The 27985-nt window shown below is 45.2% G+C and overlaps 1 protein-coding gene across 3 annotated transcripts; it reads right to left on the bottom strand.

Annotated features, from left to right (window-relative positions):
• Window positions 1-76: 76 nt before the first annotated feature.
• Window positions 77-26042, bottom strand: LOC131109390 (rho GTPase-activating protein 29-like). Of its 3 annotated transcripts, XM_058061336.1 has the most exons (22): window positions 25855-26042; window positions 24945-25282; window positions 13325-13468; window positions 11258-11354; window positions 10334-10406; window positions 10066-10126; window positions 9486-9635; window positions 9339-9403; window positions 9160-9270; window positions 8204-8284; window positions 7839-8006; window positions 7628-7765; window positions 7220-7401; window positions 4656-4819; window positions 4423-4557; window positions 4020-4118; window positions 3636-3799; window positions 3347-3535; window positions 3144-3281; window positions 1995-2233; window positions 1638-1908; window positions 77-1562 (listed from the first exon to the last, which is right to left on the bottom strand). In XM_058061336.1, exons 2-22 carry the CDS (start codon window positions 25219-25221, stop codon window positions 597-599), a joined length of 3912 nt encoding a protein of 1303 aa, XP_057917319.1. In that variant the 5' UTR covers window positions 25222-25282; window positions 25855-26042; the 3' UTR covers window positions 77-596. The 3 variants fall into 3 exon arrangements, with proteins under 3 accessions (XP_057917319.1, XP_057917320.1, XP_057917321.1); XM_058061337.1 differs by lacking the exons at window positions 13325-13468; window positions 24945-25282; window positions 25855-26042 and adding an exon at window positions 11835-12148; XM_058061338.1 differs by lacking the exons at window positions 13325-13468; window positions 24945-25282; window positions 25855-26042 and adding an exon at window positions 11531-11807.
• Window positions 26043-27985: the final 1943 nt, after the last annotated feature.

Here is a 27985-nt window from a genome sequence, read left to right as displayed (position 1 = left end):
ATAATCATAAAAAATCAAATCAAAACAAAGCAAAGCAAAGCAAAGTCGCATCGTGAAGAAATTCCCCAACTTTCAATTTGAAGAAGATATTTTAATCCGCGGCGGCGAGGACCGCCGTTGGTCATCTGCACTGTCTCACTGTAACGCTACAAAGGAACATGCGAGTATGATGGGAGTACAATAGGAGATAAATACTGTTTACATACCGTAGCAGGTACCAATCACAGATACATTTAAAAGGAGTATACAAAGACGAAAATATGCTGAGTAAGCACATTCCAAGTAAAAGCTGCATTAAGTGCGAATAAAAGACAAGAGGATGATTGGCTTTCTTTTGGATCCAGTGAGATGATGGAATATGGTAGTACTTAGTACTTAGACCACGGTCAGGGTGCTAGTACTTAGGACACTGTCAGGGTGCTAGTACTTAGACCACGGTCAGGGTGCTAGTACTTAGAACACTTTCATGATGTTAGTACTTAGACCACTTTGAGGGTGCTAGTACTTAGAACCCTTTCACGGTGTTAGTACTAAGAACACTATCATGGTGTTGTGTTTCCAGAGGACTGTCCCAAGCCGCCCAAACCCGAGCGGGGTCAGACGAAGTGGGCCTCCCGGTGTTCCAGCTCCTGAAGCCGCCGAGGTCTCTGGTAGACGGGTTTTGTCTCGCCGAGGCTGAGGTCGTCGGGGCTGCTCGGGGGCGGCGACTGGGGGGGTGAGAGGGAAGCGGAGGTCGCAACCCCGGGGTCGATTGCGCTGTCAGTGGAGTCCTGCGTCTGGAGCCGGGTTGGCGGTGCTGTGGGGGGCGCCGCCTGCTCTGGGTCGGGGGCAGTGGTAGCGGTGACGCCGGGGGTCCAGTCGGGAAGCGTCCGAGCTCTGCTGCTGCCGGAGGTGGAGGGGGGCTTGTAGAAGGTCCCCGGGGGGGGCTGCAAAGTCCTCGGCTGTCTGAGTGTTAGAGGCGAGGAAGAGTCTGGTGTGACGGACATGGCGTCGGGGTTGTTGGAGAAGACGGTACTAACAGTACTCAAGGCGGGGACGGGGGCGGCTGGGGCAGCAGCAGTGGGCGGTACCCCCGCGTTAGGCAGCTTGGCCATGATCATGGCAGTCCGAGGCGTGACGTCGTAATGTTTGTACTTCCTGTCCCACGCCCTCCTCTGCATGGCCTGCGTGTTGATGAACGGCGTGATGTAGTAGGCGCTGACTCGGGACGCGCCGCTGCGGCGGGACCTCTCCGGTTCCAAGACCTCCTCGATAGTTTCCACCACGGGGTCGACCGCTTTGGCGGCCATGTTCCTGCTGTTCTGCTCGCTGACCTGGGCGGCACTCGGCAGGCGTTCCAGCGGCATGCTGATGGGCCGAGACGCCAGGCGAGTGCGGTGGGCTCGGAGTTGGACCTTTGGTGCCAGTGAAGAAGAGGAGCTGGTGGACTTCTGGACCTCCGTGACGCCGTTGAGTCCCTGCAAGGGATCTGTTCTGTCCGTTCCCGGCTGGACCTCCTGGACCTCATCTAGGATGTGAGAGGACGGGATGACGGAGGAGAACCTCTTGTACGCTTTGGTGCTCTGCAGGGCAAAACCACAAGATGAGCACCAAAAGTAAGCCGTGAGTTTTGTAGAACTTCGAGAAGACACCCTGACCTCTTTAATGTCCATCAAAGAGGCGGAATGTCTGCTGAGCCGCTGCAGCTTCTCCTGGGCGGCGGCGTTGGAGCCGGCCGGCGCCGAGGCGCCAAAGATGGCCGGGAAGTGTCGCACCAGCAGCTCCACCATGAGCGCCTGGTACGGGTAGTCCACCAGGGAGGACAGGGACACGTCGGCGTCGGCCTGCCGGGGTTTGATCAGCGTGGGGCCGAAGATGATGCCCAGGTTGCTCGCCGTCATCTTGTTCTCATCGGCTTGCTCCGCCACTCTGCGACAAATAAGGCCAACCTTGTGACGGACGGGACTCCGATTAGAAGCTAGTGTGGCCCCCACCCCGGTCCAAGAGCCTGGTACCTGTTCAGGTGCGCCACAAGGTAATGCAGAGTACAGTAGTTGGTCGCCGGCAGCTGACGCAGCAGGTCCCTGATCCGGTGGAGCGCACGGTTGAGGTGGGGGCTCGGACCGCTGGGCTTCTCCCCTTGCGCCTGGGCGCTCCGCAGGGCGTCGGCCTCCTCGGCCACCGCCCGCTGGTACTCCTTGGCCAGGCCGATGAAGTCGTTGTAGTAGCGGTACAGGATCAGCGGCTCTGGTAGCTGCACCGAGAACACAGAGTGGGTTTCTTCCTGGAAGAGCTTAGTACTTCCTGTCTGGTCTATCGGGTGGATCCCATATCATCATATGACGAATTTGCTTCTCTGCTGAAAAAGATGATTTTCTCTGCTTTTTGGTCATAATCATAATAATAATATAATAATACATTTTATTTTTTTTAACGCTTTTCAAAATACTCAAAGTACTTTACAGAAAAAAATAGAGTTGAATAAAAGCAAGTAAACAGGGTAAAAGATTAAAATTAAAATACAACATTCATTCATTTATACACAGCTAAAACATGGATAAATGTGGTATGTAATCATAATCATAATGTAATCATAATCATAATGTTTTGGCTGAAACAACTTTATGTTCTAATACCAATTTATTCAAGTGAAACCTGGGTACAATATGTGCAATACTACCTTTTGTTTACTGCAATTACACATTTTGGTTACTGTATAGGTTATTATTTTTGATGTACATATATTTACATTTTATTCTGAACAGATATTCTTTCTTGATATATGATAATATTTATTTATATTATTTTATATATTATTTATTATTTTACAATTATTATTATATTATTATTTATTATTAATTATTATTTATGATATTTTTATTCTTTCTCCTTATTTTTTATTTTTACTTACTACAAAATGCACCATGGAGTTACACTCAAATTTCGTTGTATGCAATACAATGACAATAAAGTTGATTGTGATTCTGATTCTAAAGACACCAAAAGGCTAGAAATAAACCTTTTTGGAGGAAATGGGAGTTCCTAAAGTTTGTTGACGTTGCTTCAATGTTTGTGTAGTTTTAAAGGTCAATATCCTGAGGGTCTTGAAATGGGACCAAAGTAGCCCCAAACTACGGAGCAGGGACGCCCAAAGAGGAACCAACCTGTCTCAGGTAGAGCTTGAGAACGTTGCTGATGTCGTGCGGCGAGAGGTCAGACAGCTCCACCAAGTCTTTGCCATTTTCAAAAGCCTGGCACAGCTTCTCCACACGCGACTTGGCGCCATTGACGCGGTAGATGCCCTAGCCAAGCGCAACGTTGGTACGGAACTTGGGGTCTGGACCTGCGGCGACGCAACTCGCCCTACCTTGATGTTGAGGGCGCGGCTCTCAATCTCAGAGGTGCACTTTTTGACGATGAAGGGGACCCCGTCTGCGCTGTTCTTTGCCGCCTGGGCGAAGCTGATGCCAAAGAGCTGCAAGCGTCCCTGCAGCTTCTTGTGCCCGCACTGGATGGCCAGCGTCTCCAGACACTTCTTGTGGCAGGCCAGGGAGCACTGGGGGGGCAGAAGGTTTACGTGACACAACGCTCAAGGCGTTCAAGGCGTTCAAGGCGTTCAAGGCGTTCAAGGCGCCAGACATCCCCAATTAAAGTACCTCCTCGCACTCCGCTCCGTGGAAGACCACCAGGCTGTCGCACTCCCGACATTTGGACGGCGCTCGTAGCTTCCTCAGCTTGTGGGTTTGGGCGGCTTTGGACATTTGGGTGTTTCGAAAGGGGCCGGGGGAACGCGCCGTCTCTGTCACCATCTCCGCCAGACCTGACAACACGGAGGAATCAACACCTCAGTCCCAAAAAGAACCACAAAGGATGAGAACAACATGATGATCGTAGAAAAATGAAACATTGTGCTTCTTTATTTCCCAGCCAGACGATCAACGTTCACACCGACAACGTGACGCCAGCACGCGTCCAGGAAGTAAGACTGTAAGCTTTGAGAAGATGGACAGGAGCTGGAAAGACGAGGAATCGTGTCTTACCGTTGTCGAAAGGCGATAGAGGTTCTCTCTCATCCAGGTCATCAGCAGAAGACATGGTGCCGGTGGAGGGCGTCCTGGGCAGACGCCGCTTGAAGTCACCTGAGATGATGAGATTGGTTTACTCAGTCAGGACGCAATTAGGACAAGGAATCCAAATATTAGCGGAATGAAGCCATAATTAGGAGAAAAAAATTGTGCCAGCCAAATACAAAAGGTGAAAATCTAAACTGGGTTCAGCTGGATGGTTTTATCTCTAGCGTTTGTCACTTCTTGTTATTATTGTTATTAATAATTCATATTCCAGTTTGATAAGATCCAAGATACTGATATGATATCTCATTTTGATGTCAATATCGGCCAATACGATTGGTCAGCATCCCTGCGATAACGCCTGGTACCGTACCTGGACTAGCAGAGGGGGAGTCCATGGACCTGGACTCACTGCTGCCTCCCACACTCTCCGAGTCGCTGCACATCCCCCCCTGGCTCCCGGGACTACTGGAGGTCCAGGCTCTGAGGGGCGCTTGGCTTCTCAGCCCTGCGGGAGCAAGTAGGTTCAATACGGCGTGCTCGGAGACGTGGAATCGTGGAAACGTGAAAACGTGAAAACGGTCATGACGGATGCTCGGCGGCCACCTTGAATGTCCGTGCTGCTGGACCTCAGCTCGCCCATCCGGGGCTGGTGCAGCAGACTGTCCACCTCGTCCCCGCTCAGGACGTCACAGGAGGTGAGGGAGGCCTGCGACAGGTTCCCGTGGGAGGAATGCCTGCTGCCCACGGACCTCTTGTTGAACACCAACCTGCAGGGAGGGCAAAGACAACACATCAGACTTAGCCTTTGATTTTCCAAATAGCTTCTTCGGCATGAAAGCCAGCACACGCTCCTTTTGAAGCCGGGAATGATGGGAGTGTTTTTCCGTCCGCCATCCGCCCTAAAAGGCTTCGAAATAAAAGAGGATCGTAAAGTAAACGTGGAATCACACAAAACACATCTGAGGTTTCTCCCCGGCTTCATTTAGTGGATTTTATGGTAGGACCCAAAGCTAGACTAGCTAGTCTCAGCTCTAAAGGGCCCCCTTTAAGCACACCCACCACTTTTTATAAAGTCACACATTCAACTGTTGCGCGGTGGAAAAGTGTGCCTTTTCTCTAATTATAGAGTCATTTTTTTAATTCCAAAATGACATGTATTTTTATATATACAGTAAAAATGTCACCCAATTTGTTCCTACTTGCTCAGTATAAAAAGTGAAGACTAATTTCAATATCTCGCACACTTTGACAGTCACGTCAATTTTGTATTTCAATAACTTTGTTGCTGGTCATTTTTGTGATTCCCAGAAAAATGCCGTTTTTTCCCAGCATGTAGCCAAGACATGAAATGGGTTAGGTTTAGGTTTCAGGCTCCACTGTAGAGGGGCGTGGTCACATAAAGGGTACACGCTGGCTTGTGGCGAGGAGGAGGAGGAGGAGGAGGAGGAGGAGGAGGAGGAGGAGGAGGAGGAGAGAGGAAAGGCTGGGAAGTAACATTTTTGTTAACAACATTCTCACGTTAACTCAAACTCCTACTTTAGACTTATAATATTAGACTTATAATTAGACATTATAATAATAATGATGATGATTATAACAATGATAATAATATTCATAATAATGATAATAATAATAATAATGATGACAACAATATGGTAATAATATTAATAATAATCTAATGCTGCTGATAATAATAACAATGATAATAATGATAATAATGATGTAATATATAAAGAACAGCACATAAAGAAGGCCAGCCCACCAATGTCAGCCACCATCCAAAAAGCCAAACCATGATAATTCAACATAAGAGCACGTACGTGGAAGGATGGAAGACGGTTCTTCCTGTATCATATTTGTCATATTTGTCATATTTAGCGAGTGTGGGAAGGTTTTGATGGCAAAGAAGAGGCCAAGTCTCACACTGGCAATCTGCTCGCCCACATTCAAGCCTGCGCCACAGATATTTCCTGACAGGAAGGGCAACTAAATCACATTCTCTCTCTCTCTCCCTCTCTGACTCATTGTCGGCGTCTTCCTTGAAAGAAGTCCGCTGTTCGCCATGGCGGCTCCCGAATGTTAAACCTGAGCTTCATGAAGAGTTGAAGTTGCATGAAAATGAGCTGAGATAACTCCAAGGAGGGCAACAGGGTGATGGGATGGGAGATGTTGAAGAGATCCTTTCAATACTTTGGCAACTTACAGCTGAACTATGCTGGGAATGCAGGAACAGGAACTTCTAACCTCTCCTACTGTAATGTAAACAACAATACAGTAGGAGAGGTTAGAAGTACTTTTTCTTGGCTGATTACGGGTTAAAAGGGGTGGTATCTAAAGGTAATATAAAGATTAAATATAGGCTAATAAAAGACAGTAAAGGAAAACAGGTTTGTACAGATAAAAGTGTATATTTACTATGTACAGTAGGGGTTATGATCCATGACCAGATAAAAGTATATATTTACTATGTACAGTAGGGGTTATGATCCAAGACCAGATAAAAGTATATATTTACTATGTACAGTAGGGCTTATGATCCAGGACCAGATAAAAGTGTATATTTACTATGTACAGTAGGGGTTACGATCCAGGACCAGATAAAAGTGTATATTTACTATGTACAGTAGGGGTTACAATCCAGGACCACCCACAAATAGCAATTGACGTGCACATAAACACACCACTCTGTCTCCTCTAAAACCTCCTAACTTGATGTTGATGTTAGCCTCTGATTTCAGATCAACATTTGCAATAAAAGTGAGTTAGCTCTGGCAAAAAAAGAAACCAACAAGCTAAATGCACGAAAGTGCCATCCCTAAATATGCCTGACATACTTATTAAATAAATTTCAAATAGATTACTAGGTTATTATTAGGTACTCAACACTAACATTTTTTTAAAATTGACCAAAAATTTAATTTAAAAAAAATGTTTTTTTCCTCTTCATTGTACATTTTTGGCTGGTACCACTTGTACTCTTATACTCCTGTACTTCTTAGAGGGGTACTCACTCTTTGTTTCCCTTTTTGTACTGTTTGTGCATTTTTGCTTCACTAGTTTTTTCACATCCAGTTTTTGAGGAATGCTTTTTGCCCCCCCCCCCCCCGCCAATTCTTAAAACCGATCAGTGCCTTACACCCCCCCGTTGTCAGTGTTGTCAGTGATACCTGTCGGAGGAGAGCGAGTCGGAGTTGACACGCTCCCTGGACACTTTCTTGGGCAGGTGACGCACAAACTCAGAGTAGCATTTGCCCGGCTCGTACTGCTTGGCGCTGTCGCTCAGGGCCTGGTGGTGAGCGGGCAGCCCCGCCGTCTGGACCTGGTGCATCTGGAACCAGTTCACAGTCACCTAGGAGGGAAGTCAATGTGTCAATCAAAATAGCCAATGGAGTTGGCAGATGAATTGACTCCTGGCTTGGGATTGTCACATGGTACTGGTACTGGTACTGGTACTGGTACTGGTACTGGTACTGGTACTGGTACTGGTACTGGTACTGGTACTGGTACTGGCACTGGTACTGGCATGGTAGCGTCTAACCATCGTTCTATTCCACCAGACGGAAGATGATGCCTACCGCCTTCAGCGTGAGGTCGCACTGGAAGACCGTCTCTCTGATCTGCGTGAGGATGGTGCGTTTGACGTTGGCCAGGTCCATCCTCCTGACGCCCACGTCAGCCATGGAGCTCTGGTATTGTTCCTGGGCCTCCTCAACCTACGCGGCAGCACAAGCCCGCACTGAGATAAAAACGTGACAAGCTTTAACCCCCCCCCCCTTGTCCATCTACCTTCAGCAGGGCCTCCTCTTCCAGCTTTCTCTTCCTCTCCAGCTGCTTGTTGCCAATGTTGGGCTGCTCCTCCAGGGAGCGGCTGGTGGAGGAGCGGGCCTTCTGGTACTCCTCTCTCCTCAGCGCCTTCAGCGCCCGAGCCTTCCCCAAGCTGGTGTCTGCCTCGTGCTGAAACAGACACAAAGATGGTGGTCAACATCTATCATCCATCAATAGACAGCTCAAATACGATAGACCTTATCTTTCAACATTTTGGAATGGAATATCATATCTTCATTTTAATGTACCACAGGTTCAAATACCATGTCTAATTGGTTGGCCTTGGTGGAGGTCCACCACCTACCGCCATTCCACTTTTTATTTACCATTTTCTTCTGCTCCTTCTGCCACTGCTCCTTGAGATCTTTCCTCAGCTTGTCCAGTTCATTCTTACGAGACACCAGGGGCTTTAGAGGAAGAAAAAAAGACAGGATCATCTATTGGTAATGTACACACTTATTGGAGCGGGTGACTGCTGGCATTGTACTCGGAATATATATATATATATATATATAATAAATCTAATGTAATTTCATTACATTTAAATTATAATGTCATTAAATGAATTGTAAATATTGTGTTGTTTTGTTTTTAATTGCCCCACCCATCGTAGAAAGAAAACTACACCAAAAAAACCCAAAATGACCAAAATAGAACAAATGAGTCAACCGTAAAGAGAGGAAAGTGAAATGTAAATACTAATAAAACACATGTTTGTCTTTAAATATAAAAAACGTGTGTTTTTTTTATTAGCAAACATTGAGTGTGTATTTGCCACAGCAATAGACATATTTGGTGGATGTACAACATACATAAGAAGGTTAGAAAACATTACATAAGACATCGGACAGGAAACTAGAGGAAGGGATATGGAATATCAAATACAGAAAACCATCAATGTGCCCCCCCTGCATCAAGTATAATTCATGTATTATTTTTCAAATTGTATTTAATAATATTTCATATCTAGTATGATGTATATTTGTTTGTTCATGCAATGATTTAAAGGTTATATATTTACATAAGCATCTTAGACTGTATATTTGTCTTTCATTGAATTGCTATTTTAATGTTATTTCATGATGCAATGACTCGGTTTAGCGTAGCATGTGGCTTACGTTGTTAACGCGTGGCTGGCCACATGATATGATTACATCATTATTATTCACATAGTCAGTCATACAGACAACTATTTTAGAAGGTGGTACCTCACCCTCATGGGAACAACTACCTGCAAATATTGTGATATTGCTGTTTATTGTTATATGTTTATTATGTTTACCTGTATGAATTTATTGGTCTGCAGGGCCAGGGCCGTTTGCATGAGCAGCTGATGATATTCAAGGTCGTTCTTGAAGGTGGAATTGTAGATGTCGCTGAAGGGCATGTAGTCCTGCACGCAGAGGTTAGCGTTAGCGTTCTGTCTGGCCTAAAAATCAGTGCCGCATGTTGACTACCAACCTGCTGGGTTGCCAGCGGCTTGGCGGACTCCACCAGTTTGGCGTAACTCTTGGCATACTCGATATCTGGAGGAGGAACAGGATGATTAGCGTAAGGGTGCCGCAGGTGGCGGTGCTCCCGCGGCGACCACCCTGCGAGGGCCCTCACCCATGCTCAGCCTCTTCTCCATCCAGGCCAGCAGGTCTTTGATGTACTTGGACCAGGCTTTGGCGTACAGCAGCGCCGACTCCACCCCGCTGTCATGCTTCAGCAGGGTCAAGTCAACTTCTTCCTCCCGCGTCAGGGGAACATCTGGGCCTGGAGGAGGAGGAGGAGGAGGAGGAGGCATGTTCAAGACCATTGGGAGTGAAAAGCGTCAACAGATGTGAGTGTGCCAGAAAAACACAGCACTGAGATGAGGAAGTGGACCTTTAGGAGGATGTGAAAACGCTGCCGTCTAGATTCTACTGTACTCGGAACCCATGTGCTTCCCATCCCACACAGACCTGCACCCAAACCAAGCCTGGGAATGTCAGACATGTGGACAGGGCGCGGGGGACAAGCGGCCTGACGGAACCAGAGGCAGAAATAACACGGGTGGAGGCAGAGGTTTTAGGGCTGGTCGACCTCAGGCATGCCGACAACACGCACACTAAATCCCGCCGTGATCTTAGGAGCCTAAACGCCTCATGCCGTGCTTCATGACATAGTTCATGAACACACCATCTACAGCCTGCATGGCACTCACCGGCGAGGTCATTCTTCTCCGACACGTACTCCTGGAGATCCACGGCGAGGTTGTCGAACGACTGCGGAGAGGACATTGGAGATGAAATACGGAGGGTGAAAGCAACATGCAATCAGAAGCAGCTGTGCCGTCGACACCCAAGTCAAGCTGGGAGAGAAGGTCTTTGAGGCTTTTTTCCCAAAATGGAGGCCTGCTTAAATTGCCTGTTATCCCCTGAGAACAAAGTCCGCAACAAAAGCCACCAAAAGAGACAAGAAAAACACTTCACCCTGCTTCTTCTGGTCTGGGGGGTCCCCAACCCGGAACCGTTGTCCGCATCTCCCATAAGGAAGTCAGAAACTCTGGGGGGGGGCAGAAACATGGAGACGCAACAATAAGTAAAAGCAAGATTCAACAATTTTATTATATTATTTATTTTATTATATTTATAACATTTAACATTATTTATTTTTATAGTTGATATTTATTATATTATTTATTTCATTATATTTATTTGATATATTTAGACTATTTATTTTATTATATTTTTTATTTTTATAGTTGATATTTCCCAAATGAGCTTGCATGGTTTTCATTATTCTTTCCAAAAGTTTAGATGAAAGCTGAGTCGAATGAAAACCGAGGCAATTTTTTCCATAAGAAATCATGCAAATCCAATTACAGTCAAAATATGAAGAAAAAGTACATTTTATAGAGCATAGTTATTGTTTTACATGCAGATAATAACAATATATAATAGTAACAATAAAATAATATCATAAAATATAATAATATATGATTAATATATTTCTTTGGCCCCATGGCGGGGCGTTTAGACGTTTAGACGCCCAAGTTGGGGGAACAATACCTTGCACAGCAAACTGACCTAAATTGTACCAAAAAGGAGGCAACCTTTTGGTCCACAACAACTTAAAAAAACTGTCCAGACTTAGCGCCACCCTAACGGGATCAGACATTGTTTACAGCAAGACTCAATGCGGCTAGCATGCATAGCTTTCCTTTTGGTTTCCTCACTTTGCATTAAAGTCGGAGCAGAAGGCGGCCGTAGGAAACCTCGCAAGCAGTGAAACCTCCAAAGACCAAACCCCACCCCCAAAGTTCACTTCAGGAAATCATTTCAAGTGAATTAGTAAACAAAATACAAGCAGGAACGTGTTTAAGGTCGGTAAAAACGAAAGAGCGTCACACTCACACATTGCCGAACGTGAATGCCAAAGCGTCAATGGACGTGTGAATCTCGCCGAATAAGGCGTCTCGCTTTTCTGGCCTCAAGTCTTTGAAGTCGATGCCTGCGGACAAAAAGGAAAAACAAAGCAGAAGTTCAGTTCTACGGAGAATAATATCACTGGCCAGGACTAATGTTTGTACGGTGAAACCAAAGCCAAAACTCCAAGCAATTAGACTTGAACTTCTTCTTCTGGCTCTCAAAACAAATCTCGTCTCAAATCAAGTCAGGTCTTCCTACCAACAGAAGTGTCCAAAATGTCGAAGGGTGGATTTCCTTGTTGTATTTAAAACGAAAACTTCCCAAAGTATTCCTCCATGTTGTTTTCTTCCTGTTGTGTTTTCCGGATCCCCAATCAGAATTGAAGACTTCAACGGTTGAAGCTGAAAAGGCTTCGAATGCAGCGTTTTCCTGTCGAGGAAACGCTTTCCTCAGCAAGACAACGTTGCGACCAAAGTCGCAGGCAGTGAAATGCGACTAAGCCGAGTACTTCCTGCCCGTGCTGCAACAGGAAACACTCAAACAGCTTGAGTTCCTTTCCTACCTTTGGCCTCCTTCAAATCTCCAAACGTCTAAAAAGCCAGCGAGTCCACGGGAGTCTGTGAGGGTTCCACTTCCTATTTGACTTTTCTAGCGTTTGTGCTTCCATTTCCTCTTCGTGACGCCAAACTCCGTCAGCATTGGCGGCAAAGAAGCGTGGAAAGGTCATGGCGCTGTGAGCTTATTCGGGGGCGGGGCCAAGCGCCACGTTCTGGAGGCGATGCGGCACTCGGCCTGAATGCTGGTGCTCAGCTCCGCACTGGCTTCTTCCTCAGGACATCCTGTGGGTCGCATAACAATAATTCCACAGCTCAGCCCGCCTCGGTTCCGCTCTCGTCCGAAATACGGGAACTGCATCATTTAACTGGGGGGGGGGGGTCATTCAACCTGCTGAATACCCAGCAAAAACTGCATGAGACGAACACACAACATGGTGGCATGAAAACGTGTAGAGCCAGTGTCAACCATCTGGACTATGGGGGAACATCCAAGGGCCATGTTCCCATCCCATTGGACTATTTTATCAAATATTATATAAATTAATATTTGTATAAATATTAATATTATTATTAATATAATATTAATATAAAATAATATTTTATAAAAAACACAACGACTTGACATTTTACTTGTTTTGTTGTCATTGTTCCTAAGTAGAAGTAGAATATGTAAAAAAAAATGTGTTGTTTTGTGACCATCTGGAAATCTTGTGGAGCATCAGCATGGAGCCTCCCAGGACCAGACCATGGAGGTCCACTTTGAAGGCACGCCTACTTGCTCTTGACATCTTGCCGTGTCATTGGGGGTGGGAGAACAATGAAGGAGAACATGCCAGACGCAACATCTTCACTGTCGCCGGCCTTCCAAACCGGTTGGGCGAGCACATGTTTGTTTAATGCGTGCTGCCTGCCGTCTGGGTTCCGCCCAGGTGCCGCCCAGGTGCCGCCCGGGGTGCCGGCGGTGTCGCGGCCTAAAGCAAGAGGCGAAGAAGGCGTTCTGAAGAGTCCTGTTATCATTCCACGCCTCGCTCTTAGCGTCACCTCGCTCCCAGTCGCTCCACTTAGCGTTGCCAGCGTTGGGGTTTTAAGTCACGCTTCAGCAATCAAACTATTACCTGACATGGAACTGATTGTTCAGGCAAAAGACAACAAAAGCCGCAGATTTGCTCCATCACATTAAAAATAGTGTTAAAAATAGCAATACAACGATTGAAAAGTCTCCAAACATTTTATTTACCAACATTTTAAGCAAGTTTCATTTCCTTTTTCCGTTATTTATGGTTAATAATATTTAGCTTGGATGAGGGCCATTTTTGCATCATAATTGAAGTCCAATGTTTCCTCTTTGGCAAGCTACTCTTTGGCAACGCTGCTTTGTGGCCTCGATGGCGCATAGTTTGGCAACACTCGGGATATTCAAGCATCCCAAATGCTAACTATGATCCGTGCTAATCCTAAAAGCCCGTAGACCGTATGTGTGGTTAGCAGCACCGACCTTTCACCTTGGCGATGACCGTGCCGGCCTTCCCCAGGATGTCTGCCGAGTTGAGGGCCTGATGCTTTCCAATGACGGCCTTGAGGACGCGCAGCAGCTCCGCCAGACGCTCCTGCACCACCTGCTGAAGACCCACGTCCACCTCTGGCAGAAACAACGAGGGATGAGAAGATGCGGGTCAGTGAAAGCACCATGGGAGGCAGAAAGATGAACTCAAAGCTCAGTGTCATGTACAGTTGGCCAGGCTGCGTTTACATCAGCCACACTTCAGCGCTCGAGCCGGAGTCACCGTCATACTCATTCATGGAATTCTTTTGGTCTTTGCAACAAAAAAGGCACTTGACACATGCTAATCTCTTCCTAGCGCTCACAGTAAACATGGAAGTTGTTCCTTTGCTGCTTCAAAATGCATTCCACTTTTACTGACTAGGAACCAAAGCAGGGGAGGGCTGATGTACGAGACAGGGAAAAAACATTCATATGCAATACAAAACACGTCAAATGTTGCGTTTTTTTAATAAAGGTTTCATAAAAACTTTTGTGGGATTTTGCCCATTATTCCCAATCCTTATGTGAAACATGAACACATATTTATTTCCTTTTTCTGTGCATTGTAATGAGAGAAAATGAGTTAGTATGAAACATATTAACCAATCTGCAGTCATATTGTTATTGTAGCAGCTAACATGAAAAACTACATTTATCTTGTGGAATAACATGACGCCTCGCTAGCTGCTCGTCACTCACAGACGGAACAACAGAAGATACCCAGCTGTCAATTTCGCGACAAAGACTTAACAAGACGCTGGTTTGACACAGCCATAGAATGCCAAAGAAATATGTGTACATGTTACACATAAGTATTGTGGATGATGGGCAAAATTACCCCCAAAAGTGTAGTTTTCCTTTAGATATACACAATTCTATAATTTTCCAAATAATACAACTTTATTATTATATTATGACTTTTTATTAAAATAAACAATTCAACTCTATTCTCCTAAAATTGATGCTCGCCTGATAGTTGTCACTCATGCACATCAAACCACGCTATTGTGGTGATCTTTCTGGACAACAAACCAATTCTTCTTCTTCAAAATGTTTCCTTTTGATGCTGTGCTTTTCTATGATTTATACAGTCATATACATCATGTCCACATCTTAATGACTAAATCAATCTTAATGACTAAATCAATCTTCATGACTAAATGCCGGCCCAGGCAGGAGGAGGAGCCAGTCTGGTGGCAATTCGTGTCCAGATTGTTACTGGTCTCCAACTGGTCCCCCTCCTGGCCAGCCGGCAGATGAAGTACAGAAGTACACATGGGAAGAGAGTAAATGAGGGGCTGCTGAAACATGTAATCACACATGTGGGAAAAGACGCACACAGAGGGAGAGGAAGGGCGGAACTGGCAAGTGGCTGATGAAACGGGGAGATTTAAAAATAGTACAAACAAACGACAGATAAACACACGTGGACTGGTGTGCTTTATTGCTAAAAGCATGGAAGACAAAGTGGATCAGACCTAGCGGGAACATATAGGAATTTACTTGGAACGCCGCGAATAGATTTGGCGGTAGCTGCTAGCCTTGCTCATAAACACATTATAATGGGACTGTTCACTGTTCACACACACACACACACATATATATATATATATATATATATATTTGGAAAAACATTTGGTCTCGAGGGGATCAGATTACCCGATAAATACAGCAACAATGTTGCCATGTCGGCAAGGCCAATCCCTCTTGCTACATCTTATTATATATATATATATATATATATATATATATATATATATATATATATATATATATATATATATATATATATATATATATATATATATATATATATATATATATATATATATATATATATATATATATATATATATATATATATATATATATACACACACACATAAATACATACATACATACATACATATATATATATATAGCAAGAGGGATCGGCCTTGCCGACATGGCAACATTATCGCTGTATTTATCGGGTAATATATATATATGCCAGAATAAGATGTAGCAAGAGGGATCGGCCTTGCCGACATGGCAACATTGTCACTGTATTTATCGGGTAATCTGATCCCCTCTTTTCAACAAAAAATATTTCCAAAGTCTTTACATTTACTTCATGGCTCAGCGTGTTCAAATAAAGAAGAGTGCTCCTCGTGTCTTACACGTACAGGTTTCAAGACAAGACACTTGGTGTGCATGCCCATAAAAAGGGAAGATGGCCCGGTGTTTCAAAACGAGCATTGTTGATGTTCCATCCGGCCATGAGGGACCACCAGACAATGACAAACAGGCGCATCATTTATCCTTTCAGACAGCAGTTGCACCCCCTTGGCATCAAGAGAAAAGGATGACATCACCTAAGCACGGCTGTCAGTCACCAGACCAGGTGACTTCACGTCTATCTTCAGGAAGAAGCGCAGGAGAGTCATCTGGTTTCCATCAAGAGCCAGGCTAAGTTTATTGGATGACTGAGAGAATTACGAGGGGGGGGGGTTCTACATCAGTCACACCCTCACTAAACCACCACTGCCACCAGCACCCCTTGAGGCTGGAGGAGGTACATTTATCTCCAGACTTCATTCTGCTGTCCAGAGAGAGTCAAGACCCTCGCCACCCCCCCTGAAGATTAAAGAACAAAGCTGCTAGTGGAGGAGGCTCACCTGCTCCACGGTAAGGACCCCCAACCACCCCAACCACCCAACCACCATGCCCTGGAGAGCTGCACTTTGAAGCTCTCCTCCACCCCCACCAGCACTTAGAGACGCCGACAATGGACCTCATTAAAGCCCCCGCCCTTCTTTTTCTTCTCCTTTCAAGCTCCTCGCTTGCTCTCTGACGGCCCGCTGCTGCTTGGAGAGGTTTACCATCAAGGGAAACGTGAGCGTGCATGTTGGCTTCTTCCGTCTAATATGAGAGCATCAACCCTCATTTGATGCATCGCTACTGGGGGGGGGGCGCTTTGGTGCTCAGCTAACACTCCGTTCTTTCTAATGCTAAATAAATTGTTCACTGGAATGCCAATAAATATCCAATAAAATACTACAAACAACTACCGAGAAGATGCTAATATGATTGGTTGGATGTGCATGAGTGACAGACGCAGCCCTCAAACAGTCGGCAGAGCCAGCAGTCAGTAAGGGAGTCCACAACTCAATACAAAGGGCCAAAAATGAGCATAATTGGTCCCCGTTAACAAAAGATGATGTTTACAAACTAGGAAAAGGAATTGAGCCGTGAGGTCCGATTCTATGTGACAGCTCTCACTGACGGCGGCCATTGTTCATGGTAAGAGGCTCCGCGTGCTAGCCGCGGTGTGCGGTGACGGCCCAGAGAGAAAAGCCACTGAAAATCAGCCGTGAGTGGTTTTGTCACAACAATGACATCAAATAGCGCCCTGGAAATGTGCGGCCTGATTGTGGGGGTTGTGGGGGCATACCATTGTTTTGGTAGAGATAACAGGCAGAGAAGAGCGGGGGGGGGGGCTGCTTTGTCAAAAGGAAGAGCCCTATTTCCACCCCGCCATCGCCATCGGCCGCCACCTTGTTTCCTCTTGTTGAGGTGACATGAGACCCGCCTTCCAGCCACGCTTTTACGCTTGGTCAGCTTTTGCAGAGACGATGACCAAAACATTCCCAGCGGTACTCCTGAATGAGTCACCCACTGTTAAAAACATTCAAACTCTTCAATCTGATGCCGTTTCACAATAAATAAAGCCAAAACCAAAAAAGAACAAATGCAAGAAGTTTTTTTTTATTTTATTTTATTTAATTGTTTATTTTGGACCTCTGAACCCAGTAGCCTCAAGCAAGCCACATGTCCAAAAGGAGTAGGAAGAAGCAAAGCTCATTAAATCCTACCCCTCCATCTGGTCAGTAACTGTTACATTTGTTTACTTCCTGCTTTCCTAATATAGTTGAAGGTTTTTTTGTTTTTTTTTTTTACTTTATTTTATTAATTTTTGTTTTGTTTTTTATTTTATTTTATTATTTTTTTTGTCCCGTACCAAAGTACTCGGTGATATGAGCATCCAATGACATAATGGGTACCATAGTGCGTGTCAATATAGTGATATATATAGCACATCATGACTGGTTCAAGACTCTTCATCCTTGGATTTAGCAAACATCAACTGCTTGTATTGTTTCTTGAATTGGCTCATCGTTGTGCATTGTTTGATTTCCTTACTCAATCCATTCCATAGTTTGATTCCACATACTCAATATATAGCTTATTATTTATTTTTATTATTTATTATTTATTAAGAAAGAAGCGGCTTAAAATAGCATGACTGAACACCTAAAGACATTTTAATAAGCTGGAGTTAGCCGAGGAGGACTAGAGGTTACGGCCCTTACCCCCATGACCCCCCCTGGAGTTGATAACAACCAGCAATCAGCTAGCCTTGTCCGGACACGAGAAGCGCTCAACGTGAAACAAGCCTCTGCAGCTACGGTGACACAATGCACCATGGGAAATAGCTGGGGGGGGTTTCACTATAGGCCTCCTTCGTCCCTCCTTGGACCTCCTCTTCTTCGCCAGGAGGCCGACAGACGAACACCCCCAAGAGGGTGCACGTCTATGACTGTGCCATTCTGGCACGGTGACGCACGTTGACTCAGATCACCAAACAGACGATTCTTTTCGGGTCATTCCTTTAGGAAACGTCAGCTAGCGTACAATCACCCGCAAGGCTGAGGGACGTTAGCAAACTATCTGCATTGCTGAGATGCCTGCAACCTGATCTCTGGCAGATGGGATTGTTTTGTCCGTCCATCAGCAAACAAGACTTCTAACACCCCCCCCCACTGCTGTCTTTTGGATGCCTTGTTTGGAGGCCCAGCGGCACGCGCAGACATCGCACAGACGGTAAACAGCAGGCGCTCCATAAACAGCTACCTGCTTGGGGGCGGACGCCATCGTGGGAGGTCCGGTCTTCATGCTGCTGGTCTCTGGACACCACGCGGAGGGTTTGCAAGCCATACTACCTCCTCTCATCGACATCAAGACCCCAAACCTTCTCCAGCCTGGCCAACATTCGGTGGTGTCAAAAGGTTTGCTCACACTTGAAGGTTTCAGATCATCCAACTAATGTAAATATTAGTCCCCTTAGTCCCCTAAACCCGATCACTGGTTGGTCCACCCTGACAGCAACAACTGCAATCAAGAGTCTCTTACATCACCGTGGAGACATGTCACTCATCTTTGCAGACTTTGTGTAGATCAGCCCCATTGGGGGCTTTTCCAGCATGAAGCCACAGCATTTTCATAGGATTCAGGTCAGGACTTTGACTAAGCCACTGCAAGGTCTGCATTTGGTTTTTCTTCAGCCATTCAGAGGTGGACTTGCTGGCCCCAAGTCCACCAATGTCGGTTTCGCTTGGGCTCTATTTTTTTTTCTTTTGTTTCTCATATTACAGCTTCAAAATGAAAAAATCTTTTTTCTTTAATATTTCAAAGTTTTTCCTCATAATATGATGAAGTTTTTTCAATTTCTTCTAGACTATTTCTTTTTGTAATATTATGACTTATTATTTTGACTTTATCCCCAACCTAATACATTTCCATACATTTCAACTTTATTATGTTGTTTGTTTCTCATATTACAATGCTACAAATATGACCTTTTCCATCCTTTTATCGTTAGATTACAACCTTTTTGTTGTCATATTTTGAGTTTGCTATTGTGTTCAGGCGTGGGATGCACTTGGAACCCCCCCCCCATCGTAACTTTTATTGGTGGAGCACCAGGAAGTGTGGCGTGCCTGTACGAACGCCTACTTGACTGGAAGGGATAGGAGCAGTGAGACCGTCCTGGAGATGCTAGAACAACAGCGCCAACAACCTGACCAACAAAGCTGGCCCCTCCCCTTTTAACAGTGCAGGTCCAATCCCGAGCTGTAAATTCCAGCCGCCAGCCGTGACGTCCACGCCACAATCCTCCGCCTTCACTCCAATCCACGATCAATCTCCTACACAAACATCCCCAGCCCGTAACCATAAATCCCGGCCCGGGAAACACAAGGCGACCGCAAGCTGCCACAAAAACATCCTTCAGCCTCATGGGGTAAAAGGGGGTGGGTTACATCGGCCCCCCACCCTACCGACAAATCAGTCTTTTATGTTGTCCTGCATGCAGACACCCATTAAACTATTATGTTGTTTGGCCTGCTCTGGCTATTGAAGGCGCCACCCGCGAGCACCCACTTGAGACGGCACGCTTGTGGGGGCATTCATAGTCGTTGGTGCTACCTGGACTCCTTACATGGCGGGGGGGACAAGGGACGAGATCATAGCCCCCATCAGAGGTGGGATGCCACCAACATCACACGTCTTACCGTGTTGTTTGGAACCCACTCATCGTTCTGTCGTAGAAACATTTTACATGTCAGATGGGAATGCCGGAATGCCACGTCGCGTGTGAAAGCACTCACGGATACGGCAACAACAACATCCACCTTGACTGACAGAATAGCGATACCAATACCGATCCCATACATGCAGTGTAAATGTTAAATGTACTCCCGGCTATGTTAGGATCACCAAGGTTTCTTCTTGTGAATGAACAACATGCTGGGATCCACAACTCACATTTCTATTTCACAATATTTATTTCTAGTCTTCTCACATTATTCACTGAAAAGCTGGATGAAAAGCAGGTTTATCCTCCTCTGCTGGGCCCTCCAGCCGCATCCGCTGCCTTCTGAAGCGCAGATGCAGCCGACTCCCTCTTCTGTGCCGGTACGAAAGAAAATAGCAGGAAGCCGGGACAATTTCACAACCGAGGCTCACTTCTCTGACTGTGTTGTGTTCAATGAACTTTTGGCTCTGTCGGACTATTTGAAGTATTTTACACGTCAGACCAGTATTCCGGGATGCCACATATGTAACTATGTGAAAGTGGCCACAGTTACAGCAACCCCGCTAACACCTTTGTATCCTGTGTGGTTGTTCTGTATGAAAGGCACCAACATGGAACCTGGCAATTTTGCAACTTCAGATGGTAGCAGAGGGGCTCAACGGTTCAGGTGTCAAAAAGAAAAGCAGAAAGCGGACTTGGGTATTTTGTGATGTAAGCAACTGTGACTGTATTGGAGAAGTATCTGACACCCCAGGAAGCTGTGTGAAAGGACAGTTACAGCAGTATCTCCCGTTTCCAGGGTTCTGTGCAAAAGAGTCAAGCTAAGAAATGACGTCTTAGGTTGCAGGATCTGCTTGTGGAAGACGTAAGACAGGCAGCTATGTGGACCACTAAGTCAGACATCAGTAAGGCGACAGGCAATTGACTGACTTTGCATTGTGTAACGTGACAATGCGGCTCGACCAGAATACGACACAATCCTATCACGATGTCGTGATGTGGGACAAGGACCAGGGACAAGGACCAGGGACAAGGACCACAGACTGTTTTTGGTAACACGGTCACACCAAAGCCACAATACTTTTCAAATAAGTCAAAAAAATCTGCTGCGATGACTTCACCCACCATGAAACTGAAAATAACGATGCTTGAGCAAAGAAAGCTTTTATGTTTTATGAGGGTGCCCTGAAGGCATCGTTCCGTGAAAGCAGCACTGCTGTTTTCAGTTGCAGGATGCAAAATGGCGAAACATCCAAATAAAAATAAGGCCATGCCGAGTCCGTCGTGCTTTTTTAGGGGACAAAAAGCCTTCAGTTTTTAAGGATTTATGAATGAAAAGCTTCCATCAGCCATCATTTTACTCTGGGGGGGGGGGGGGGGGGCTCACACCTACCACTCGCCTATTGAAGGTGCTGCGGCCACAAGTGAACGTTTGTTCTAAAGGAATGCCGAGTATGCGGCAGGGCGGGGGAATGGGAGGGGGGCGGCGGTCCGGGCTGTGTGTTTTTTCTCCCCCCCCCCCCAAAGCTGATTAAAACCATTAACTAACCGAGCTGTCCTCAAACCACAAATCATGCATGAGTGCTAAATATAACCACCGAGAGTGGCTAACAATGTTAGCTGTGCACGAGTGCACACATCGCTGTTGTCCATTTGATGGAATGACAATAAAGTTGAGTTTGAAGCCCCCCGGCGCTAATGGATGCATGTTGACACTCGCCGCATTGAACCCGCCTCAAGTATGAGCTTTAAGCCGTAAAGCGGGGGCACAGGGGGCGAGGAGGGCGAGGCTTGCCGATAAAGAGAACATGTGGAGCAGACAAAGGGTCATCTGGGGACGGGGTCGGGGGTCACCCGTTCGGCCACAAGGGTCTCAGCTACTTTCTCGCCCGCCAGATGAATGTAGGGCGGCCCTTCATGCCAGCGCCGTGACTTCAGACCACTTAGGGGCGTCAATCTGGCGGAGGTTAGACCTGCAGGCACTAAGCTGAACCCTGAATGCCAGCCTGCCGGGCTCATGGGCGGCTGCCTTTTTTTTTAGAGTAGTCCCTGTAGAGATAGAGATAGGACCCACACCCCCGTGATTAAATGAAATCCACTAATAACACAAAAGCTGTGCCTACAGAAATAAGGTTCCTCAGCTTCCTGGTTTTCTGCTGCTGTCGAGTCGCTCCCTGAATTAAATAAAATTAAAAAAATTAAAACTAAAAAAAAACTTTAACTATATTAGGAAAGCAGGAAGTGAACAAATGTAAGAGTTAGTGATTGTAAAAGTACCAGATGGAGGGGTAGGATTTAATAAGCTTTGCTTCTTCCTACTCCTTTTGGACATGTGGAACTGGGAACTGATTATGGGATGCACTCCATTGGAATCTGATGCATGTTCAAGGTTCCTTCATCGCTTTTGGTGCAACGTGAAATGTCTTCCTCCGGAACAGGGAAGGTTTGTTTACAAGTCAGCTCGGAGGACGCTATGACGGCCATTAATGTCAGGCAGGGGAACAAAGGAGCACTTGATTTGCTCAACAGCGCTGTGCGGGTCATCTCGCCTGATTGGAGGATTTTATGTAGTAATTATTGCTTATGGTAGTATTTGTAATACTTGGAGAGTATCCTTCAACAACTGCTGGAAAAACGCAACACTTTTTAATGAGCCTCTCTCTTCCTGTGAGGCGAACGATGCGCTCTGCCACCACCGTGCAGACATCCCAAATCTTTCCTGGGACGACTCGGAGAGCCACACACACATACACATGTATACACACACACACACACACACACACACACACACTGATACAAATACAAGCTATGACTCACAGAGGCCTCACTCCTCCAAACAGAGGAATGGTTAAACAACACACTGACGCTGCCAGGCGCACTGTGGGACCCCAGTGTGTGTGTGTGTGTGTGTGTGTGTGTGTGTGTGTGTGTGTGTGTGTACAGTAGGGGTCAAACTGCTGCTAAGACAATTATTTTTTGTCATGCCCTCCGAGGGAACAGAAATGTTTTTACGCCCCCCAGATTTGAAATACTATCATGAAAGTGCTAATATCTATTTATTAGTCTTTACTGTACAGCCTGAGTTAATATCTATGTATTAGTCTTTACTGTACAGACTGAGTTAATATCTATGTATTAGTCTTTACTGTACAGACTGAGCTAATATCTATTTATTAGTCTTTACTGTACAGACTGAGCTATTATTAGTCTTTACTGTACAGACTGAGCTAATATCTATTTATTAGTCTTTACTGTACAGACTGAGCTATTATTAGTCTTTACTGTACAGACTGAGCTAATATCTATTTATTAGTCTTTACTGTACAGACTGAGTTAATATCTATGTATTAGTCTTTACTGTACAGACTGAGCTAATATCTATGTATTAGTCTTTACTGTACAGACTGAGCTAATATCTATGTATTAGTCTTTACTGTACAGACTGAGCTAATATCTATGTATTAGTCTTTACTGTACAGACTGAGCTAATATCTATGTATTAGTCTTTACTGTACAGACTGAGCTAATATCTATGTATTAGTCTTTAATGTACAGACTGAGCTAATATCTATTTATTAGTCTTTACTGTACAGCCTGAGTTAATATCTATGTATTAGTCTTTACTGTACAGACTAAGCTTGAAACTGAAACCAGATAAACGCAACAGAATTAAGACTCACACTGCATATTGAGTACACTAAATGTGTACATATTGGCAGCTCTGCACTAACAATGAAAGTACTCCCCCCAGGGTGGCCCGCCCCTCTATCGACAAAATTAGATAGAGGGGTTCGGCAGTCGTCCGGAAGTACTCCGGAGCGCTTGGGCATGGACCGGAGGCGGGCCACAGGTGGAATAAATTAAAAACAGATCGCTTGGGAACTCCAAGGAAATACAACTGGAATAGGTGCGGCTTTTGGAAGATCTGGAAAGCTTTCTGTGTCCACATCTCAGTCCAAAGGGCCGGACGTTAGCGTACTAGGTCCCCTTTAAATGACCCCACCAACTAACCGGAACTTTCTTAAACACCAAAAAAAACCACCAGAACTCGGCACACGGGATGAAGTGGGGAATGTCACTGATGGGATGTCGTACAACGTCATGCCAAACATTCCCAACCGCCCCTGTAATAACGCCAGGTGATTTATTCCGTTTGTGCTGCTAGAATGACAGTTTGGAATGCTACCTCGAAGGTGAATAAAGTCATAGTTTGACCCTGGACCGGACTATTTCCACTTCCTGCATGTTGAGCATCCTGAGGACCAACGTTCCCTCTAAGCCGCACGCCAGCCCAGTGGAAAACTCCTCCAGCCTTCTGAGTGAACAAAATCAAAGCTAACATGAACCGTAAATAAAATAACTCTGTGAGTGACAGGCGACAACAAACAATGACGAACACTGTCCAGCCACTGGTAAGAGTCATGGCGGCTTACGTAGCATTAACAGCGTTATTTAGGACATGTGGCTGTTGTGCAATAAAGAGAGCAGCAGGCTAACCCGGGTTGTTAACCCGGTTGTTAACCCGGTCCCACACACTGAAAATTCTACACACCAAGCAGGGCTGCAGGCCTAGCGTGTTCACTAGCAAAACAGAAGGAAATCTAGGAGCAAAGAGAAATTCCTTAAATAACACAATGCTACTATTCTACTCAAACAAGGTACACAGTAACACAGTACATATGTAGTACATAGTACGTACATACGTATGAACACCGCCATCATAGGCTGACATCTCCCTTGGGCTACGTATGACTATGTATGACTATGTATGATATGAATGTATCATACATAGCCTGGCATACTACATCCTGTACACACATGTACTAGGCTACGCGTACAGCTCCATAACACGACTGACGTCACATGCAAGTACATTCCTAATGGGGGCCCAGCAAGCGGCTTTCCTACGTTTTCATGGTGTTAGGTTTGGACTAAATGGACTTTTTTTTGCCAACTCCTACACTTTCAGTTTCTTGTTACGTTATGGGGCTGCACGGTGGACGAGTGGTTAGCACGCAGGCCTCACAGCTAGGAGACCCGAGTTCTATTCCACCCTCGGCCATCTCTGTGTGGAGTTTGCATGTTCTCCCTGTGCATGCGTGGCTTTTCTGCGGGTACTCCGGTTTCCTCCCCCATTCCAAAAACATGCTAGGTTAATAAAAACCATCAGAGATGTCCCAATGTGAAAGCACGGCTTCCACCAAGCCGAGGACTCACCCGGACTCTGGAAAGCCTCCTTGAGGTACAGCAGCACGTTGGCGAAGCACCGGACATCATCCACCAGCTGCATCACGTACTCGGGGTCCACTCCGGGCGCCTCCACAGGACCAGACAACAGGCCCATGCCGCTCAGTAGGCCCCGCTCCCTGAGGCGGCGCCGGCCCCCATCCCAGGTCTTGGTGGACCCGGTGGACAGAGACTGCGTGAGGGACTTGGAATGGTTGCCATGATGACCGGGTCGCCTGCCGCCTCCAGCGCTGCTCTTCCGGAGCATCCCAGCTCGAAGGTGGGTGGCTAGTGGACTCTACGGCGGTCTAGACCCTGGACGGCTTCCACTAGAGACACAACATTTGTGGTTATTATTAAGATATGAGTATTTATTTTATAGCACAAAAACAACATTGTTCATATCGATGTAGACAGGATTTATCCAAAACAAACATATCGTTCATATCCAAATTGTAATAGTTGTCATATTTTCTTTCTTTTTCTCAAGCTGTCTCCCAGATGAGCATGCCAGTCAAGCAAGCAGTGTACATTTGTAAAAAAAATAATCACTTTCATTCTGCATTAAGTTGACCTTTCAAGATTGCTAACTCTGGGTACAGTTAATAAAAGTTCATATTAGCGGCTGTATATAGAATATATAAATATATTGTAATATACTGGACAGCCGGAACGAAAACATTAGCTGCTAGCTTACTGTACGTTATTAGCCACAGCGTAATACAACTCCTACTAATATAAATATTAACAAAACAGATAAAAAACTACCACAATATGTTAGTTCATAACAAATACAAACCAAACGAGGACATTTTAAATCAAATGAGGAAGCTCAGTTAAAAAAAAAAGAGTCAACTCTTGAAAGTGCTTCGCTGGCAGATGTAAAAACAAACAAGCTCACCTGCTCGGCACTCGGATGGCATGGCAGCAGAGACAATGACTTAGTCGGGGAGTTAGTCCGGAGGGGCTGAAAAACAAGCTAGAAAGACTAAAAAGTAGTCCGCTGACTTGGAGGCTCCATCGGCTTCTTGGAGCTCAGAAGACCGACAACTCTCGAATCACTCGAAATTTACCAGCCCGCTCGTCACGTGACGGATAGCTTCGCTTTGAATGGACAGATCCTCCTTGGGGGCGTGGCTTGGAGACAACGCGTATTAGTGGACGTTTGGAATTTCATAATAATAATAATGATAATTAACAATCATACATTTTATTTGTATGGCGCTTTTTGAGGTACTCAAAAACGTTTTAATGTAAGACAAAAACTATTTAAAGCTAAATACCAAAAATTAAAATACAACAAAAAGAACGCAAAACAAAGAAAAGTATTAATGTTTAATAAAAAGTTAGACTTTAAAAAGAGATTCGAACTGTTAGAGTTGTTTTTGAAGGTGGGACGAACAGAGAAAGCACGGAGTGGTGGGGAATGAATTCCACAGGGTGGGGGCAGCGATGGGGAAGGCCGTCTCCTCGGGTTCGGAACTCGGTCCTTCAGGGACGGGTCCGAAACCTTAATCCTGTAGGAAAAGAACGGAATGAATCATTTAAGACACTTCAGTGAACAAATCATCTAAGGTGTGACTGATCGATTCAAATCAATCTATTTGATATATGTAATTGACCCTGATATGATGGAAAGCTGCACTTAAATAACATTATAGCATTGTTTCACTTGTAGTGTACATTTCTTAGAAACTCTATTCTCTTGTAAATAAATATAAACTTGAATTTGTGCTCATTGAAAACAAAATAATAGAAATAAGTGTTGTCAATGCTGCCATCTAGTGTGCAAAGAGCACATTGCACCCAGGATCAACAAGGAATGTTGTGGTTTGTTTTCGTTTGTTTGTTCACTAACCACATGAAGTGGAGTCTAATTAGTTCATTGTCTAATTAGTAGGCATTCAACTAATCATACCCGTGTCTGAGCCAGAGGTATTCCTACCAGATGCTTGTTATTGTGCAAATTAGCCATCATTGTATTATTATTGTTTTTGAAGATTTTGAAGCCCTGCAGTTATTGTTTTATTGTCATTCATACTGCCGTACCCCGGCTAGCAAATGTCCCACATAGGGAGACAGCTATGTGGGGCATGCCCATGAGGGAATTGATTAGCGTTATCATTTATTCACTGCTAAATCAAAGAGACAATAAAAGTTGCATGTTGAATTTGCATGAATTCGACGCTGTTCAAGCGGCCAACTAAGAAAAGTGTCCAGAGTCAGAGGAGTGGGTCAAACGCTAAAATTATGTGTGGAGTACCCCAGGGGTCAATACTGGGACCAAAACTGTTCTACGTGAAAATGATGAATGACTTGAAGTTGGCATTATTTGCAGATGATACCACTAGCTTTTGTTCCAGAGTAAACAGAGAACAAGAACAAGTTACAACAGAGATGGCCGAGGGTGGAATCGAACTTGTGTCTCCTCGCTGTGAGGCCTGCACTAACCACTCTCCACCATAGTCATCCCTGATCTTATTGAACAAAAAAACTAAAGTATATTTTTACATCTACTTTCCTTTTATTTGAATATTTAATGTAATGAAATACACATGTATATAACCATATATGACTACTGTGTTCAATCCAATTATATATAGTCTATGTGACCTTAGTGGGCGTGCGTGACAAAATGACTCCATGAAGTCGGTTACTCAGTGTATTTATTTTTCATATAGAAAAAAAGATGTATTCTCCTCTAGTTTATATTTCTAAGCATTCTTCAAACTCACGGATAAAGACGGCATCCTCGCCGCCGCCGCCGCCGCCGCCATCGCCACGTAAACAGGGAAGAGGTCATTCACACCAGGAGAAATACCAGGTCTTTGCTCTCAGACTCACGTGACAATGACTTCCATCCAAATAAAAAGGACCTTCAACACGGACATGAGACACCACAGTCAACAGGAACTTGAACAACATATTTTTGGATTCTTTTCAAGCCTTCAACTGGATTTTCCTCCTTTGAATGATTTCTTTAGGATATTGGCGTACGGAGACAAAAACACAACTTTTCAGGAATACTTTCA

Source organism: Doryrhamphus excisus, chromosome 22, assembly GCF_030265055.1.
Source record: "Doryrhamphus excisus isolate RoL2022-K1 chromosome 22, RoL_Dexc_1.0, whole genome shotgun sequence".
NCBI lineage: Eukaryota > Metazoa > Chordata > Actinopteri > Syngnathiformes > Syngnathidae > Doryrhamphus > Doryrhamphus excisus.
Note: the sequence above shows the minus strand (reverse complement) of the source record. Positions and strands in the feature narration are given on the sequence as shown.